Below are 18,033 nucleotides of genomic sequence, written 5' to 3'. Positions count from 1 at the left end.
GTGTGTGCAGAGTCATTCTTCAAAGGATCCAAGTAGCCTTCTGAGTCAATGCCCCCAGGGGTTCAGGCCACTGAGCACCAAATAGGGGCCTTCCTGTTGGCCAGTCCCCTCTTGCAGAGGGCTGTGAAGGCCCCACTGGCCTGACTGCTCTGTCTTTCTTCCCTTTCTGGGGAGAGGTCACCTGTGGAGGGAAGTGGAATATCCTGGTACTTTTGGCTTTCCTTTCCCTCCTTGGGTGCAGGCCAAACCATTCCCCACCAAACACAGATCCCAGGATGTGGTAATGTACTGATTCTAATGCCCTACAGCCCTGCTGAGTCCCTGAGCTGCTTATTCAGAAGATCCTTGGGTCCCTCCAAAACAGATGTGGGAGCAAAGGGCCATGGAGTATGGAAGCGGGACTTGTGGCTTCACAGCGGCTCTGGGCTTAGGAAGAGAGGACTCTCGACAGGAACTGGAAATGTTTGGAGTTTAATCCCAAAGGCTGAGGACAGGAAACAGAGCTTGGATTCTGAACAAGGGGGTCTGCATTTGTGGTGTCAGGAGTGGTGGCAACTTCACTGATAGGGGTGAAGGCTCCAGCGCTGTGGGCAGCACAGCATGCACAGGGCAGCCAAAGCCGGGGAGGTCCCAGACACTGCTAGTCAAGTCCACAGCTGCTCCTCTTTGGACTTCAGATGTGCCAAGCCCCATGCTCAGCACCTGGGCATACAATAGTGTGCAAAAGATACATGGTCTCTACCCTCTAGGAGCCTCCAGAACATGGAAGACACAGACAGAACTGGTCACTAGTGAATGTTTTCACTGAGGCAGCAAGGCCAGGGGCTGAAGAGCTGCTCCTGCAGATCAGTGGGCAGGATACCAATGGCCTTGGCACCATACCCTTGGTGATCTTAGAACAAGAGAAGATAGCACATTCTAGCAAAATCTGGAGGAGGGATTTTCCACATACTCTTCAGGGCTTCCTGCAACAATCTGAGCATTGCCTATATAGTGAGCTCTATTTTGGGCATGGAGGACATAGCCATTGAATTTGTTAGACCAGTTCCTGTCCCCACAAGATAATCACACTAATGGTCACTGAGCACATATCCACTTAGTCGTCACAGCAGCCCTGTGAGGTAGGTGCTGTCACCGTCCAAAATGAGTAATTTGCCCAAGGTCATCATTCTAGTAAATGGCAAAACAAAAAACATTCACTGATAGAAACTGGAAAGTAAATCCAACTTTTGTAATAAAGATTAAAACACAGCTCAGCACAAGACCCAGATTCGACTATGTATCATGACTGAGATGGGACTGCCACCCCCGTGAGGTGAGCCAGCCTGGGTGGTAAGAGGTTTAGATATCAAAAAGGCCATAGCTTTTAAAAGGTCAAGAAATTATAGTTTATGCTGTGGTTGTGAAATTCCCATAGCCAATAGCAGGCAGAGCAGAAAGGGGGTGAGGCGCCCCCCACTTCCCACCCAACCTGCTTGCCCCTCTGGTGATGTTAGCTGTGCATAGCAGTAAGCGTAACTCAATTGGATAGTGGTAATAGGAACTTAGGAGAATGGAGTTCAGGAAAATAGTTTAAGGAACATGAGCATTTTGTGGTGATTTAATTATAGGTTTTAAAAAGCTAAAAAGGAAATGGTCTCAACATTCATTCATGGATACCAGAAAACCATGACATCTGGAATTCATTTCAGGAAGAAGGGCCAGGTCCTCGCTGCCTCTGTCTTTGCCTCCATGTTGGGAGAGTCCAGACTTGCCAGTTGCCTACAGAGCTGAGTTCCTACTCCATCTGAAGCAGGATGCTGGACCACTGGAGGTGTTTGGTCAGCATCCCAGCTTTGGCTGAGCCCCAAAGGTTCCCATTGCCACCTGCCCTGCCCCCCCCCCTTGAAAACATCCAGAACTTCTCCTTTTATTGGACAGTGCTTCTCTAGTTTCCTAAGGAGATTGACAAGATAGTCCCTAAAGGTGACTGGATGAACCCATGTATTGGGTTGGCCAAAAAGTTCAGCAACATGTTATGGAAAAACCTGAACAAACTTTTTGGCCAACCCAATACTTGGGCACTGATGAAATCTGCCATTGTGTGTAGAATCTCCAAGAGAAGAAGATGGGGCTGCCCTACTGAGGAGACCAGAAAATGCACACTCTACTTGTCTGGGAGGAAGTTGGAGGGGGAGGGCGTCTTAACAGTGTAAAGACAAACCACCGGTGGGACCTGCCTCAATGATGTTCCTCTTGTCTGCATGTCCACCTCGGGGGTGGGGGTGGGGGTGAGCAGAGAACGAAAAAGACCAGGTTTGGGCACTTGGCCACTGGTATGTCCTCCCACATCCATATTTGGGGATAATCTGGGTTTAACTTTCCTCCGAGGCGTTGGTGTCTCAATTATGGAAAAGTCCCTTTCTCCCTCTTCATATGTGCCAGCGCTGAGGCAAGGAGAGTTCCTGTGAACCTGAGCACCTGCAGCATTCCTGCAGGTTACTGTTAGGGTGCCAGGGCTCCTCCAGGAAGCCCTGTCTGACCACTCCAGACTGGGTCCCCCGTCTATGCGACCCCGCACATCAGGCGGTTGCTTCCTAAGACCTGACTCCTGCAGCCCTTCCCGGGAGGTTCAGACCGACCGCAGAGCAGACCTCCAAGGCGTTTCTTGGCCGCCTACACTGGCGAGTGTCAGTGCCGAATGCCTTGGGTCCGACGCCACCACAATGTGCGCAGTCATCGGATTCCGCGGCGCCCCAACCCGCCGCAATATTGAATCATCTTTTGGCACTGCCTCCTCCTTGTTGCCACCCCACTCCTGGGAGCGAGAAAATGCAGACCATACTGTTCCGGGAAGAGGGAAGTGCGTCTCAACCGGGGAACGGAGGAACTACCAGTGGGGTTTCCTGTAACTGTGCTGCTCTTGTCTGCATCTACATTTGGGGGGCGGCTTCTGCCCTGGGGAGTGTGCATCTCCTACTAACGATAAAGCAGCTCGGGAAGAGGAACTTCAGTGTGGGCCGGGGTTCAAGAAGCGGAGATCTTGAGTGCAGCGCGGGCGCGGGATCCCCAGGAACCCCCTGCTGGTGACCGCCGCGCGCGCTGGCTCGGCGGCGGTGGTTCTGGCTACGGCGCTGCGCGACGCTGACAACCCCGCGGCCCCTCCCCTGGGTGCGCGCGCAACCTGGGCACCATGGCGGCGGCGGCGGCGGCGGCGGCAGGCCGGCGGCCTGAGGCTGTGAGTCCTCAGTGGGCGCCGCCCCAGCACGACCCGGCCGGGGCAGCGGCGGGACTGGGTGACTGTGAGGACACACCGGTCCGGCCGCTGTGCAAGCCTCGCGGCATCTGCTCGCGCGCTTACTTCCTGGTGCTGATGGTGTTCGTGCACCTGTACCTGGGCAACGTGCTGGCGCTGCTGCTCTTCGTACACTACAGCAACGGCGACGACAGCAGCGACCCCGGGCCCCAGCGCCGGGCCCAGGGCCCCGGGCCCGCGCCAACCTTACCTCCCCTCACGCGGCTGGAGGGCATCAAGGTGAGGCCTCCGCCGCGGCGCGCTCCAGGCCCTGCACCGCCGAGCCCGAGAAGGCCGGCAGTCAGCCCGGGGCTCCACGCTGCTCCCTGCGCCGTCCCGGCCTGCCGCGCGCACCCCCTCACTCGCCCGCCGCCGCCCACCGGGCCGGGGCGTCTTTTCCTTTCTCGCACGTAGGGGCCTGGCGCCCGAGCTGCCCGCTGTGCCGCTTTCCCTTAGGTGGGGTATGAGCGCAAGGTCCAGCTGGTCGCCGACAGGGATCACTTCATCCGAACCCTCAGCCTCAAGCCGCTGCTCTTCGGTAAGTTCGCTGGGCACCCCCAGGAAGGGTCAGGGGCTACGATTTGGTGGCTGCCTTGAGGCTCATTTGACCACGTGACTACTGTTTTGAAAATGGCTGTTTCAAAGTAGCCCTTTCTTTTCCACCCAGAGGTTGCCCCAAGTGAGGTACCCGCCCCCATCTCCAATATAGGGTGACAGGCTGACCTTTCCACACTCCCCTCTGTGACCCCTACTCTCTGCAGCTGATCCTTCCATCACAGGGCTGAGCAATGTGATCTAGAAGCTAGTGTCTAAACATTTCATTGAAACTGTCTTTGGAGGCTCCCTGCCATGGTTAATTCTGTCACATTCTAGAATGGGGGGAGGGTCGGACAGACTGATAACCAGGTCCTAGCTGATCTCAGGACCTGTAAGGGGAAATTCCACTCCCAAAGTGGGTCTGATAAGCAGGCTGTCCAAATGTGGGTAAGCTGGTGCCCCCCCAAACCTGCCCCACAAGGGCACCAGCCTTTGCTACCAGCACTCTGGGATTCTTCTTAGGATGGAGTTTTGTGTTCAGCCATTACAGTAGGCAGAGCCTTCCAGGGTGACCTCATTTGGAACCAGCATCATAGCTCACATTTTCTGAGCTCTTGTTATGTGCTAGACTTATGTGATCATTCCATTTAATTCTCACAACCCCTCTATGAGGTGTGTGTAGGTCCCACTGTCAGGCTAGTGGGTGAGAAAGTGAGGCACAGAGAGCCCCTGTTGCTTGGCCAGGCTCACACAGCTAGTTCAGGGTGAAGCTAGGATTAGAACAAGGCAGACTTTCTCTACAGCCTGCACTCTAAAGCCAACGTGCTAGTTGTGAAGACCCTGAAGTCCTTCAAAGACTACCAGTACCAACAAGATGGGGGTCTCCAGACCCATGACCTTGCCCAAGATAGGTTTTCACACCCCAGTCCTGGGTACCCAGCCTCAGTGACACACTTACCTGCAGACCTGAGGTGTTCCTGGCTGCTGGGGGATGGAAGGGGTAAGGGGCTTTCAGGAGGGGACTGGGAACCAAAGCAGAGCATCTGAGCGCATGCTGTCAACCCTAAGGCGGAGGGCCCTGGTTGGGGATTATGCCTAGACCTGTGAGAATGATTTCACATAGATTAGGATGTCAGTCCTGTTGTAGGGAAGGCACTAAAAGATTATTATTATTATTGCATAATGTTGAAGTCTGAGCAAAGCACTAGTTCAGGTGCCGGGAATACAGAATTGGACAAAATAGGAAAACAAAAAACACCTGAAGCTGACAGTCGAATGAGGTTACAGACAAATAAACACGCATGGTGTGTCAGATGGTGATAAGTGATCACAGACAAGTAAGGCAGAATTTCAACTGGGGTTGAAACTGAGTAAGGTGGTCAGGGTGGGCCTCCCTGAGAAGGATATTTGAGCACAGACCCACAGGAGCTGTGGGATGAAGCCAGGTGGCTGTCAAGGAACAGGTGATCCAGGCAAGGGAACAACTCTCCCCATTACTACTCCACTGTTGTGAGACGGCCACATTGAGGTGGGTGTACTTTCTCTCATCAGCCTTTTTGGACCCGTATATACTTAATTCAGACATATGTTAGGTTAAGTGAGCCATGAGGCATAACCCCTAACCCTAACCCCCTAACATGCAGCTTGTTGCATCAAAGTCCTACAAAGCAGAGAATGAGAAACCCAGACCCGAAGTCACCAAGAGTACATTACGGGAAGCAGAAGAGATTTGACAAAAGGTAAACTGATTCTGGTTAAGCCATCAGATGGGTTTCTGTTTGTGCAGATAAATTACAAAGGGCATGATTAGGAGAACTGGGCAGTTGCAGCAAGACCTTCCTAATCGTTGTTCTCATTTCCTCCAAAACTCTTACACTACCTTTGAGTCTGTTGGTGAAAGATGTCCCAGGTTTTACTCAGAAAGTCCTGGGGCTTGCTGCTTGGTGAAATGAGGTGAGACAAATGAGGAAGAGGTCAGTGATTATAAGAAGTCCAGTTGTGAGACAGGCTAACCACAGGGGAGAGGGTGTCCAAGGAGGGGCAGTTCCTGAACGTGGTGTTGGATGAATCCAAAGAAGGAAGCCTCACCCCAAGAAGGAGCAGTGTCTCTGTTTTCTGTGCCTGCCTGTCCATCCACCTACTGTCGCCCTAAAGAGGCAGGCAGGGCCCAAGGAGAATGGGCCCGCTATGCCACCTTGCCCTACTGTGACCCACCATCAGGGACCCAAAATGCCAGGGCTCAAGGGGTAGGTGTTCAGGGTGTCAGCTGGGGCAAGGGGACTGGGTTTTACCCTAGGGTGCCTCCATCTCTTTGGAAGGGAACCCCACCACTTCACAGGGAAATCCTCACGTAACCTTCAGCCTCTCCCTTTGGGGGAAATTTCCTGTTTCCCACCTTTGTTCCTAGAGACATTTGGTAAGTGGGACCTGGGCCACAAAAGGCCCCCCCGTGAGTTCCTGGAGGATACCTGCTTGACTGTGGTAGGCATTTTCCAAGGATTTGGACCGTTGTCCTGTTCAGTTCAGAAGGGAGGTGTTCCAGTTCTGACTCACTGTCGCCTCTCTAGGGACATTGCTTTCTCTCATGTGGCTCACTTCTCCCTCCACCTCACACTCATTCTGTATTTAAACAGCAGATCAGATCTCATCACTCCCTTCCTTAAAAGCCTCCATGATTTCCCATTCCACTTCTACGTCTCATTTGGTGCTCCAAGACCCTCTCATCTCTCAGACCTCATCTCCCACCACCCTTCCCTCACTCACCCCCTGTTGATTCTCAGACACCAAGCTCATTGCTGCCTTGGCGCCTTTTTTTTTTAATTAATTAATTTATTTTTGGCTGTGTTGGGTCTTCGTTGCTGCGTGTGGGCTTTCTCTAGTTGCGGTGAGCGGGGGCTACCCCTCAGGGTGCACGGGCTTCTCATTGCGGTGGCTTCTCGTTGCAGAGCACAGACTCTAGGCTCGTGGGCTTCAGTAGCTGTGGCACGCGGGCTCAGTAGTTGTGACTCGCAGGCTCTAGAGCGCAGGCTCAGTAGTTGTGGCACACGGGCCCAGTTGCTCCGCAGCATGTGGAGTCCTCCTGGACCAGGGCTCGAACCCGTGTCCCCTGCATTGGCAGGCGGACTCTTAACCACTACGTCACCAGGGAAGTCCTGCCTTGGCACCTTTATATGCACAGTTCCCTCCACCAGAAGCCTCAGACTTGGCTCTCACTGAGGGTGCCTTCCCCCGCATCAGGCCTCTGCTCAAACCTCGCCTCCTCAGAGACCTCTCTCCACCTCAGACTGGTCTCAAGAGGTTTCCAGGCTCTCTGTTGCGTCAGCCTGCTCCGTTTTCTTCTCAGCGCTTAGCATCATTGGAAACTATCTTCTGTATTTATTTGTTAATTGTGTCTTTGCCCCTAAAGGTTAGCTGCATGTGTGGAAGGCCTGATTTGATATGGCTGTGTGTCCAGCGGCCAGAGTCTACTGCTGACAATTATTGGCCAGCTGGAGGGGTTTACTAGATACTCTCAGCCAGTCCAGCACCTGTCTTTGTGTGCAGAGTGGCCTCCACCATCACCCTGGGCAGGTGCCTCCTTATTTGGCACCCTCTTCAAGAGCAGCAGGGGGCACTTCCAGTGGGCCAGCAAGAGTTTTAGTCCACTTTCTTAACTATTTAAGGTAAATGAGTAATTGATACCAGTACACAAAACAATGTATGTTAAAACCATAACTGCTTTATTATAGGATTTCCAGACCTATTCTTTTTCAGCTTAAAAAAAACAATAAAGCAGTTACATAAGACCACTGTGCTCTCTTGACAGAAGCGCAGAAGTAGGGAAAGAATTGTAGTATGCATATTAGTTCAGGTTTGTAAGCAGCTTAATGCAGTTTTCTGTATGAACCCCCCTGCTGTTCCACAGGCCCGCTGCTTGGCAGGATTGTGGACTCAGTAAAGGTCAGGAAGATATAATTGAGTCTGTCTGGGGCTTGACAAGCAGCATAGTGCCTGGGTGAGCGTAGCCTGAGGCTTTGTGCCTGCCCTGAGGCTCAGCTTGGGATGCTGGGGCTTGTGGGCAGGAGCAGGGCATCAGCCAGGCCGGCATCCCAGGTCTGGGAAGTTCAGAAAGGTAGTCTTGCCTGCCCAGCACACAAGGCTAGCTGACTTTTTCCAGGAGGAAGGACCACAGAAGTGGACTTCTGTCCTGCCTTGTGCTGGTCCTGGGTGAGCCTTGGAGTTACTCTGGACTCTGGTCTGCAAATATCCATGGAGGGCAGCAGAAAGAGGGTTTTATGTGTGTCCAGGGGAGCACATGGTCTGCGTGGCCACTGCAGAGGCTGTGGCTATAAAGTCCCAGGCTCTCCCCACCTGGGTTGACTCTATTCTGGGCACTGGTGATGATGCCACCTGCACATGGCCAGCTGCAGATTTCTGTGGCCCTGGCTCCAACCATAGGCCGTGGTTACCAGCAGACCGTGACCCTGCACCTCCCCACTCAGCACGTAGGTCCCAGCATACTTTCCGCGCAGGAGGTTGTACACACATGTGGCATCCAGCTGTAGCCAGCATCGCAGAGTAGGCGCCAGCTCCCCAGGGGGCAGTGAGCCCGCCTTCAGCACCTCTAGCTGTGAGTCCAGGTCGCAGTCTGAGGGTCCGGAGGATGACCCACTGCGCCAGGAGAGCCTAACCTTCACTGCTGAATGGGATCAGAGGGCCGAGGTGATGAGCCTGGCCCCTCTGAGTATCCCCATCTTCCCCTCCACCTGGTAAGCCAAACCCTCTTGTCTGATGTTCTGCTCTTGGAATCAGGGTCCTAGAGAAGGCCTGTCCTCCTGGAATGTTGGTTTTTTAGCAATTATTAAAGGAACTTATTTTTTAGTTCTAATCAGGCATAATGTTTGGGTATCGCCTCTTTCTTTTGTCTTAGCACCAAGCCAGGAGTTGTAATGAACTCACTTGTAAGGGGGTGTAAGGGGTGCTGGGCACCAGAGGCTCACCAAAATCGCTAGCGCAGAGCGTGTCCAGGACCTCCTTGGACGAGCTGGTGTCCTGCAACTCACAGTCCCTGCAGCTGGCACGCGGCACTGGGGGGAGGAGCTGAGTGAGGCTCCCCCTGGACCCCGGGTGGAGGAGGGGAGCCATCAGCAGGGGTTTCTCCCACTTTCCCCTTGTTCTTTACCCTTTCTGAGATGGATGGCCGCTGTGGGTTGTCCCTCTTCTTTCCCACCAGAGAGACCCAGTTACCTGATCCCCGAGAGTTGTGATTTGAAAGGGTGGGGTGCAGCCTGTGGGGCTGAGAAAGGGTTAGACCAGCCTAGAAGCTGTGTAGAGACTCACGTGGGCGGCTCAGGCGGGAGCCGTTGGAGATGGCAGCCATGCAGAGGCCGTGGCCGGCGGGGAAGCGTCCGCAGTGCAGGATGGCTGGCCAGGGGTAGCCATAGCAGGCCATGATGGGGGCGCAGCTGGTCTGCACGGCCTCGCACAGGCTTCGGCACGGGTAGATGACCCTGCAGGGCAGGGAAAGTGTCAGGGGCAGCGGGTGCTCAGGACCAGGGTTCCTGGATTCCAAGCTGGGGCCTCTGTGTGCTCCTAGCTCTAGGCCTGGCCAGAAGCTCCACAGTTGTTGGGCAACGACACCCTGGTCACCTAGCAACAGCCCTGCAGCTGGGCTTCTTGCTCCTTTGCTTGCTGAAATCTTAGCCCTCAGCCCTGGGTCTCCCAGCCCTTCTGTCTTGTAATCCCAGCCCCACCCCTGCCCTGGCCCAGGCTGCTTTCCACCTTTGCAGTGCATCTCCCCCTACAGCTCCGGTGGATGCCTAGTGCCTGGGAGAGGGCTGTGGGAGGGACCCTGCACTCTGGGCCTTCACTCCCCATCTTGGAGGGAGAAAGCAGGGCCCTCCCTCTTGTCCTGAAAGGCCTGCAGGACACTGCAGTTTCTAGCCAGGACTGGGGTTGGCCAAGAGCAAAGGGGCCCAATCCTCAGTTTCTGAAAGAGCCCATTCTTGCTGCTACAGGCATGGTCATCCTGAGGCTCTAGGAAGGGCCCTGGCTCTGCAAAGAAGAAACTGAGGGAGCTGTTGTTCACGGGGTAGGTTAGGCTGGGGAAGAGGAATCAGCCTTGCAATCTCTGGACTCAGAGAAAAAGCCACCAGATGAGCCATGGCTCCATCTCTGGCCAGGATCCTTTGGGCAGACAGAGTTGCCACACCTCACTGGAGAGGGGTTCTCAGCCCCTAGCCTAGAGCGAGCTGCTCACTTGCCCTACCTTGACATTTAAGAGCCCTTGTTGATTTGTGGATCCAGACCAAGGGTGCACACCATTGATAGTCCCCTGCCTATGTCTCCTGTGTCCCATGGGCATCTGCGCTCTCTGCCAGCAACACCCTGACAAAACAATCCTTCATCCTCCTGTCACTGATAGGTACACAGCAATGATTAGTGAAGAGCTTCCAGAGCAGGCCCTGGCTGAGGAGAGGCCCCCACCCTTACCTGGGAGCCCCTGCCCTACCTGTCGAGGCACACCGGGGCAAAGAGCGAGCAGAGGAAGAGGCGCACATCAGGGTCGCACTCCCTGGCCAGCAGGGGCAACCAGCTGACTGACTGCTGGATGGCCTCGGCTGCTGTGTCATGGTCCAGCAAGTGGGGTAGCCGCATCTCTGTGTAGCCAGTGTCGTGGCACAGCGCCATGGCTTGGGGAATGGCCATGCACCGCATGGGGCCCCAGGGAGCCCCTGCCCCACCGTCACCCGACAGCACCACCAGTGCCACCAGCTGCCACAGCCCTTGATCCATCACCTGCTTTCTCTGCCTTGGTCTCAGTGCACTGAGGTTGGGGGCTTTATAAGGGCTATACCCACACCCCAGGAGCCAATGTTTGCCCAGCTTCCATGTGCTCAGACCCACCTGGTTAGGCCCCAGTGTGCTGACCTGGGCTGTTTGCATTTGAATAGCACGTGGCAGGGGGCTGTATAGAGGGTGGCATCTCCTTTGGGCCTGTGAATGACTGGCACCTAATAAACTGAAGAAACCTGGGCCTGTGTTTTCTTTTTCTGGTTTACTTTTCTTGTTTGTTTATCTTTTTAAATGATCAGGAGGTGACTGGTGATTAGCAATTTGGTCCCCCAGTGGATGGCTCACACCCTTTCTGGGTTTGACAGGTTGAGGGGATCAGGCAGGCTGGAGGTGGGGGTGGGGTGGGGTGGCTTTTGTCCTGTCCTCAGTGTCATCGCATCTGGGTCACCTACCTATGGAAGCTGAATCTGGCTGTGAGCCTGGGTTCTGGAGTACGACAGCCTGTGGGGCCCTGGCCAAGTTGCTGATGTCTCTGTGCTTGGGGGATCCTCAGGGAGAGGAAGGGTGAATTAATGGGGCCTGGTTTTCTAGGATGAGTATACGGATTACGGGGTTGATGACATGCTTAGGACAGGACACAGAGTCTGTGCTCCCTAAGTGTGATCTGCTGTGATTACTATTAAAGGCTGCTCCAATCCTGGCTCCGAGTGGCCATTTCCCTTACTCTTGGCAATGACTGGAACTTCATGCTGAGAGAATAACCCAGAAAAGTGGCAGACCACTCTGCAGGAGTTCTGAGGGGTCACAGTGGCGGCATGGCCCTTCCTCCAGTCAGTTCCTGTGTGGGCCTCTTGTGCCCCGTCAAAGGAAGTCCTCTCTCCCAGGAACAAGAGAATGAAGCAAGGCCCAGGCTCCAGCCCTGGAAGTGCCTGGAGTCACTGGGATGTGGGCTCGCCAGGTGTGAGCTTCGTGTTCCAGCTCCACTGAGCTGCTTGTGGAGCTGGTGTGGGGTCATCCAGCCACTGGAGCTAAGCCCCAGGCCTGACTGGCCTTTACTTGGGCTTAGAGGCATGGAGTAGGCGTTCAGTGTACATTTGTTCCCAAAGCAAAGGACACTGGGGCATCTTCTCAGAGCATCTGCTAAAAACCTGAGTGACCCCCACTGACCTCCCAGCGCTGGGCAACTCAGTAGTGGACGGATGACCAGCACCCACTTGTGCAAGAGAATGGAGGGCAAGGCCTAGAATGCTGGATGTATTCACTTTGTTTTTATTTGAACAATGCCGAAAAGCAATAATGAAGGCAAAAACCTGCCAACATTCCCCCCGCCCTTTTAAAATATATACCCAGTAAGGAGTGGAGGTCACCCCTCTACCCCTCAGGTCCACCCTCTGGCCTTTGGTCCCACTCCAAGGTGGGTTAGCCCATCCCCAGCTTTGCTCTGGCTCACCTCCCAGGACTCCCCTGGAAATTGTGTGCTCTCGGCATCAAAAAGAGAGGCCCCATGTTCCAAACGCTGGCTAACCTTTGCAGGACAACTTGACCTTGGGGTCACGGTCTAGAGCAGATGTGAAGTCCTCCTGACTTGGTGACCAGCAGGGGACAGGGACTACCCCAAGAACCCTGCAGAGAGGAAGGTATTTATTGGTGCATCAGCGTCCTGGCCCGGTTCTTGGCCTCACCCCCCACCCCACCTCTTCTGGCAGAAATCCCTGGCTTCTTGAGTGATGAGGAGTGTCGGCTCATCATCCACCTGGCACAGATGAAGGGGTTACAACGCAGCCAGATCCTGCCCACCGAAGAGTATGAGGAAGCAATGGGCACAATGCAAATCAGCCAGCTGGACCTCTTCCAGCTGCTGGACCAAAACCATGATGGTCGCCTGCAGCTCCATGAGGTTGGGATCCTGGGGCCTGGAGTAGGCACCAGGGTGGGAATGCCCAAAATTGTTTCTGGTGGCCAGGTCACTTGTACTGCTCGGCCCTGGCCCCAAGAGTCAGATGCCACCTCAGATCAACTTGGGCATGCCCAGGGTCCACTTTCCCTCCTAGAGAGCCCCTTGCTGCCCTGGGAACCCCAGAGGATGGCAGGAGAATCTACCTGGAGGTGATGGCATTTATTGCCACAGTTCCCAGGTGGTGTGCTGTCTGTGGTCTGGATTCCTTGCTGCTGTTGCTGGGAGCCCCACAGAATTCATGGTGGATGGGGTGGCAGCTCAGAGGAAGCCAGAAGTCTGCATCTCTCTCTGCATGCCCCTCACACCCAGGCTTCTGAGAGAGGTCTTGGTGGGGTGCAGGGTCCCTTGCCTATATAGAGTGCCTCACCGAGCCTGATCTTCCTAAGGGGCCTGGTGGTTGTTCACTGGCCAGGCCTCCCCATGGTGCCTCTTCCCTTTTCGCACCCAGGCCCTGGCCTCCCCCACCGCACCTGGGGTATCTGGGTGGGACACAGGCCTGTCCTTTGCTCTGCCTCCAATAGGCTGACAGTGTTCCCCATGGAAGCCACAGTCCCACCAGGGCTGAGAATGGTCATGGCCCACAGGTCTTTTGACTGTCTTCTGGCTTCCTCCCCAGATGCCTCTAGACCTCTCTGCCTACCCTCACTTCAGCTCAGGGACCTTGGGCTCTGTCCTTCGTCCTCACCCATGCCCTATCACCTGAACCCTCAGCCCTACAGAAGGAACTAGGCAGCTGTCTGTGCTCTGGTGACTCTCCATCACTGGGGCCACCCCACTGAGGCACCATTTTGTGCTTTAGGTCCTGGCCCAGACTCGCCTGGGAAATGGACGGTGGATGACTCCAGAGAACATTCAGGAGATGTACTCTGCGATCAAGGCTGACCCTGATGGTGATGGTGAGCTCATACCTTGCCACAGTTATGTCGCTGTGAGCCTCCTGCCCCCCAAGCCAGGTAGCCTCTATGCCCAGCTTCTAGAGTAGCCAGAGATGAGGAGGTGAGGATCCAGCCTTGCCCTTACCCCTGGGAAGTAGGCAGTAGCTAGACTCTCCCATTCCCTTTGGTGACAGTCTAGAGGGCAGTTCTTGGAGGCTCTTTTGACCTCACCAGGCAGCATCTGGGGTACAGGAGGTATGGTTGCTGGCTGGCAGAGGGCAGAGTGGTATAGCGGGAGCAAAGGAACAGTGAGGTCAGCTTGGCATCTGCCTCTCTCCAGCCAGGCACACGGTCTTGCCCTAGCAGTCGGCCTCTCTGGTCTAACCAAGGTCCCCCTTGCCTTCTTCTTGCCCACCTGGAGTCATGGTAACTGCTTGGGGTCATGTGGGCAGGAGTGCTGTCCTGTAAGCACCCTCACCTTTGGTAATAACCCCCAGGAAGTTTCTGAGGTGTAGTCATTACCCTCATGTCCAAGTTCTGGACCAGTTGAGGAAATAGGACTTGGAAGAATGGCTTTGTGGCTGGTGAACCCACAGTGAAGAATCTGACTGGGACCTGTGGCTGGAGGGGCATCATGCTGCTACTGCCCCTATGTGCAGAGCTCGTGACAGACTCACAGCCCTCGAGTGCCCCCACCCTCAGAGAAATCTGGGCCAAAGCATGGAAGTGTGTCAGTTGGGTCAACCAGGATAACATGTAGCAAAGACACCAGCTATTCTTCCAGAACCCTAAGAGGATACAGCCCAGCTTTGTGGGTTGAGCAGGAACAGGGGAGAGTGTTCTCATTTGGGAGAGTGGCCTGGCTTTCTCTGCTGAGGTAGGCTGGTTTACCCAGCGGGCAGGACTGGCCAGGTGTATTCCACTCAGGATGAGACCCGAGGTCACGAAGGAACTCCTGGGGACCGATCCCAGCTTACACCCTACAGTGTGGAAGGCCCTGGACAAAACCCAACACTGAATGCTCTCTTTCTTCGCCCTCTACAGGACCAGAGAGTGGCCATCATGCTCTACAGAGCCAGGCTGGAGGGCCAAGGGCAGTCCTTGGCCTAGTGTCCTGGCCATATGGCTTAAGCTTCCTTTGGAGACCCTGCTCTCTGGCCAGTCTAATAGGGGTTGGGCTTCATCCTTTTGGGGGCAAAACCAGGGCTTAAACTGAGGAAATGAGCTTCTCTGGGTCTTCCCGTAGCGCCTAATGTGACAGAAGCCAATTTCATCTGACCCGAGTCCAGGTTGAGGGACAGGTGCACATGGCCCCCCAGTGCCTGAGGCCTGGGGTAGGTAGGAAGGTGCAGCCTCCCCACTATGCCCTCCCCACATGGGCTTGGTGGGCATTAATGATGGGTGCCCTGTGCAGGAGTGCTGAGCCGGCAGGAGTTCTCCAACATGGACCTTCGCGACTTTCACAAGTATATGAGGAGCCACAAGGCAGAGTCCAGCCAGCTGGTGCGGAACAGCCACCACACGTGGCTCTACCAGGGCGAAGGTGCCCACCACGTTATGCGCGCCATCCGCCAGAGGTGAGCACCTGAGGCTGTCCTCCCTGGTGCAGGGCCCCCATAGAAGTCCTTAGCTGAGACTGAGAAAACGGAATTGATTAGCCAACTCAGGATTAAGTTCCACTTGTTAGACCAGGATTGGGACTCATTAGGGGACAATTAACAAAAGCAAATTAGCCCTGATTGTGGGAAACAGTAGACATTTGGGATTAGAAACAGAGTGAATGTTTGTTTTCTGCTAATTAGAGAAGTGATCTCTTATCTCTGTCCACAGGACCCCCTGCCCCTGAGCAGCCAGGGGTTTTAGATAAACAGCCTCCTTCCTGGAGGGAGTGTCTCCCCCTCCCCCAACTTAATGAAGATTTCATCTTTCCCACCCAGGGATGTCTCTGGCATCCAGGGAGAAGGGCTCATCATGAGTAACCCCTTCCTGCTCTTACAGGGCCAGTCTGGGGTGGCTTAAGGAGCTTCCAGGGGAAATAGGGGCAGAGCTTGTGGCAGGCCCAGGGTCCACCTTGCCAGCTCCCTCAGGGTGCCACCTGGCATGGGGCTGCCCAGCTGAATGCCTGCTGCCCACCAGGGTACTGCGCCTCACCCGCCTGTCACCTGAGATCGTGGAACTCAGCGAGCCGCTGCAGGTCGTGCGGTATGGCGAGGGAGGCCACTACCATGCCCACGTGGACAGCGGGCCTGTGTACCCAGAGACCATCTGCTCCCATACCAAGCTGGTAGCCAATGAGTCTGTACCCTTCGAGACCTCCTGCCGGCAAGTACCTCCCACCTGAGGGCTGTCTTCAACTCCCAGACCAGGCACCCCGATGACACAAGCACAGCCCTGCCCTGTGGGCTTGCCCCTTGGTATGGGGCCAGGAGAGTGCTGGGCCATCCTGGTCGAGGATACCCCCATCTCTCCCCTCAGGTTGTTTACCAAGTGGCCCAAAGGGGTGGTCATCTTGTCTCAGTGGCCAGACTGAGGTACCCACAGACACTGAAAGCTGCCCCCAGAGCTCTCAGGCAAGGGGCAAGTTTGGACCCCTGATTCTTTCCACTCCCTCCCTGGTTATTGATCCTGCTGGCACTGCTGGAGACCTCAGCTTCTCCCTTTGAAGCTATGCCCCCCTCCCCTGCCAAGGTATGGTGGCAGGTCTCTCCTCTTCACGTGGCTGCTCTGGCTCAGCCCCTTCTAGTCACAACCAGCCCTCTGCATGATCTTGCTGCTTCTGCTAGCCTACCTTTCCCAGCTGGCCCTTGGTCAGGGCCATGTAATTTAGCTAATTGCACCTGTGATCTTGGCCATAAAAAAACATTGTGACTGACAGAAAGAGACTGGGTTTGTGGGAAGAAGAATGGGCTAGGGACATCTTGGTACTGACCTGCCGTGTTGTCACTGATCCCAGCCTGCCCCTCTGGCCCTTGGGGACCTGGGCAGCTTATCCTGCCCACAGGTAAGCCCCTGGGAAGCATCCACAGCTGGGAACCTGCTCAACAGTCCCCCTGCCTTACAGCTACATGACAGTGCTGTTTTATTTGAACAACGTCACCGGTGGGGGCGAGACTGTCTTTCCTGTAGCAGACAACAGAACCTATGACGAAATGGTAAGGGCCAACCGGGCTGTTACTCTGGTGGGATGGCAGGGCCTTGGGCAAACAGTACATACCCCTCCAGACCTGGGATGAGGCCTAAACAGTCCCCTGGGGACATCTGACTGGTTTCCCTCTGGCCACCTTTGACTGCCTGTCCTTAGGCTCCTGGCCATACAGTCAGGGCAGCTTGAAAACCCCACCACTCTGCTGCCCACAGAGTCTGATTCAGGATGATGTTGACCTCCGTGACACTCGGAGGCACTGTGACAAGGGGAACCTGCGTGTCAAGCCCCGCCAGGGCACAGCAGTCTTCTGGTACAACTACCTGCCTGATGGGCAAGGTGAGGACCTGTGGCCAGGCCAGGGCTGCCTTGAGGGAAGCTTCCCTTTACCCAGCCCTGGTTGCCACCCTGGTGAGCTGTTTCTGGCTGCCCTTCAAATGTTTTTTTGCCCCTAGTGCCTCCCAAAGACCATCCTCAGTGACTTCAGCAGCCTGCACCTGTGCAGCCTCCTGGGCTCTCTGGAACCCTGTCATTCCTTGATGCCCTAGCCTTCCAGCTGACTGGGGCGGGGGACACGTGCACCTTAGTAGCTCAGACTGGGAAGGGCTGTGGACAGGCCGGGCAGCAAGAAAGCTGATTTCAGAGAGCCAGTGGTGTTGATAAGGCATTCGCTAGAGAAAGATGCTGAGCCCCCAAGGAGGCCTTGTGGCCAGATGTTTGCCACTGAAGGTGTGCACAGCTGAGCCTACCCTTGCCATGCACTTGGGCAATATGAGGCCAAGCTCAGGTCAGCCCACAAGCTAAGCTCAGTCCAGCCTAGATTCCCTCTGGTCCCCTCCCTTGCTCACACCATCCTCCTCTCCTAGGTTGGGTGGGCGACGTGGACGACTACTCGCTGCACGGAGGCTGCCTGGTCACGCGTGGCACTAAGTGGATCGCCAACAACTGGATCAACGTGGACCCCAGCCGGGCGCGGCAGGCACTGTTCCAGCAGGAGATGGCGCGCCTGGCCCGCGAAAGTGGCGCCGACTCGCAGCCGGAGTGGACCCTGGACCGGGCCTACCGCGACACTCGCGTGGAACTCTGAGGGGAGTGTCCGTCGCGGTCCCCAGCCGCAGGTCGCCTGCTGCCCGAGGTTGGGGGCCCTACCCCTGTCCAGCTGCAGGCCAAAGGCCTGGCCGATGTTTTGCCCCATTCCCACCTCCAGCCGCGATTAGGGCACAGTTCCTATATCCATGTTATTTATTGTGTACAGCCCCGTGCTTCCCCAACAAATAAAACTACGCGGCTTGGAGCTGCAGGGCCGAGAACCTCGGAACAGGCTGTAGGCATAATGGGCGGGGCGGGGCGCCGCGGCCGGGTGCATGCTGCGACGTCACGTGAGGGGGAGGGCGATTCGGCCCCGCCAATCCCAGCCGGACGGCGTGGGGCGGAGAGTCGTCGTCATTGGGCCCCGGCGGCAGGCGCCCCTGCC

At 55.6% G+C, this 18,033-nt stretch overlaps 1 protein-coding gene and 1 long non-coding RNA gene across 2 annotated transcripts; both read left to right on the top strand.

Moving 5' to 3' along the window:
* Positions 1–3,169: 3,169 nt before the first annotated feature.
* Positions 3,170–17,877, top strand: P4HTM (prolyl 4-hydroxylase, transmembrane). Its single transcript, XM_060161947.1, has 9 exons — positions 3,170–3,514; positions 3,731–3,812; positions 12,292–12,482; positions 13,342–13,438; positions 14,832–14,994; positions 15,554–15,739; positions 16,479–16,569; positions 16,775–16,898; positions 17,426–17,877. The coding sequence occupies exons 1-9, from the start codon at positions 3,173–3,175 to the stop codon at positions 17,644–17,646; spliced, it is 1,497 nt and encodes a 498-aa protein (XP_060017930.1). The 5' UTR covers positions 3,170–3,172; the 3' UTR covers positions 17,647–17,877.
* LOC132527032 (uncharacterized) lies at positions 3,837–10,855 on the top strand. Its single transcript, XR_009542815.1, has 3 exons — positions 3,837–5,339; positions 5,455–5,550; positions 10,215–10,855. It is a non-coding gene; the product is annotated as an uncharacterized LOC132527032 (long non-coding RNA).
* Positions 17,878–18,033: the final 156 nt, after the last annotated feature.

The sequence above is a fragment of the Lagenorhynchus albirostris genome, chromosome 10 (assembly GCF_949774975.1).
Source record: "Lagenorhynchus albirostris chromosome 10, mLagAlb1.1, whole genome shotgun sequence".
Classification (NCBI taxonomy): domain Eukaryota; kingdom Metazoa; phylum Chordata; class Mammalia; order Artiodactyla; family Delphinidae; genus Lagenorhynchus; species Lagenorhynchus albirostris.
Note: the sequence above shows the minus strand (reverse complement) of the source record. Positions and strands in the feature narration are given on the sequence as shown.

Bases quoted from the DNA above. Each gene is read 5' to 3' on its own strand.
- P4HTM (XM_060161947.1), top strand. From the start codon at position 3,173: ATGGCGGCGGCGGCGGCGGCGGCGGCAGGCCGGCGGCCTGAGGCTGTG. The intron at 3,515-3,730 runs GTGAGGCCTCCG...GCTTTCCCTTAG, and splicing joins CGCGGCTGGAGGGCATCAAG to GTGGGGTATGAGCGCAAGGT. The intron at 12,483-13,341 runs GTTGGGATCCTG...TTTGTGCTTTAG, and splicing joins GTCGCCTGCAGCTCCATGAG to GTCCTGGCCCAGACTCGCCT.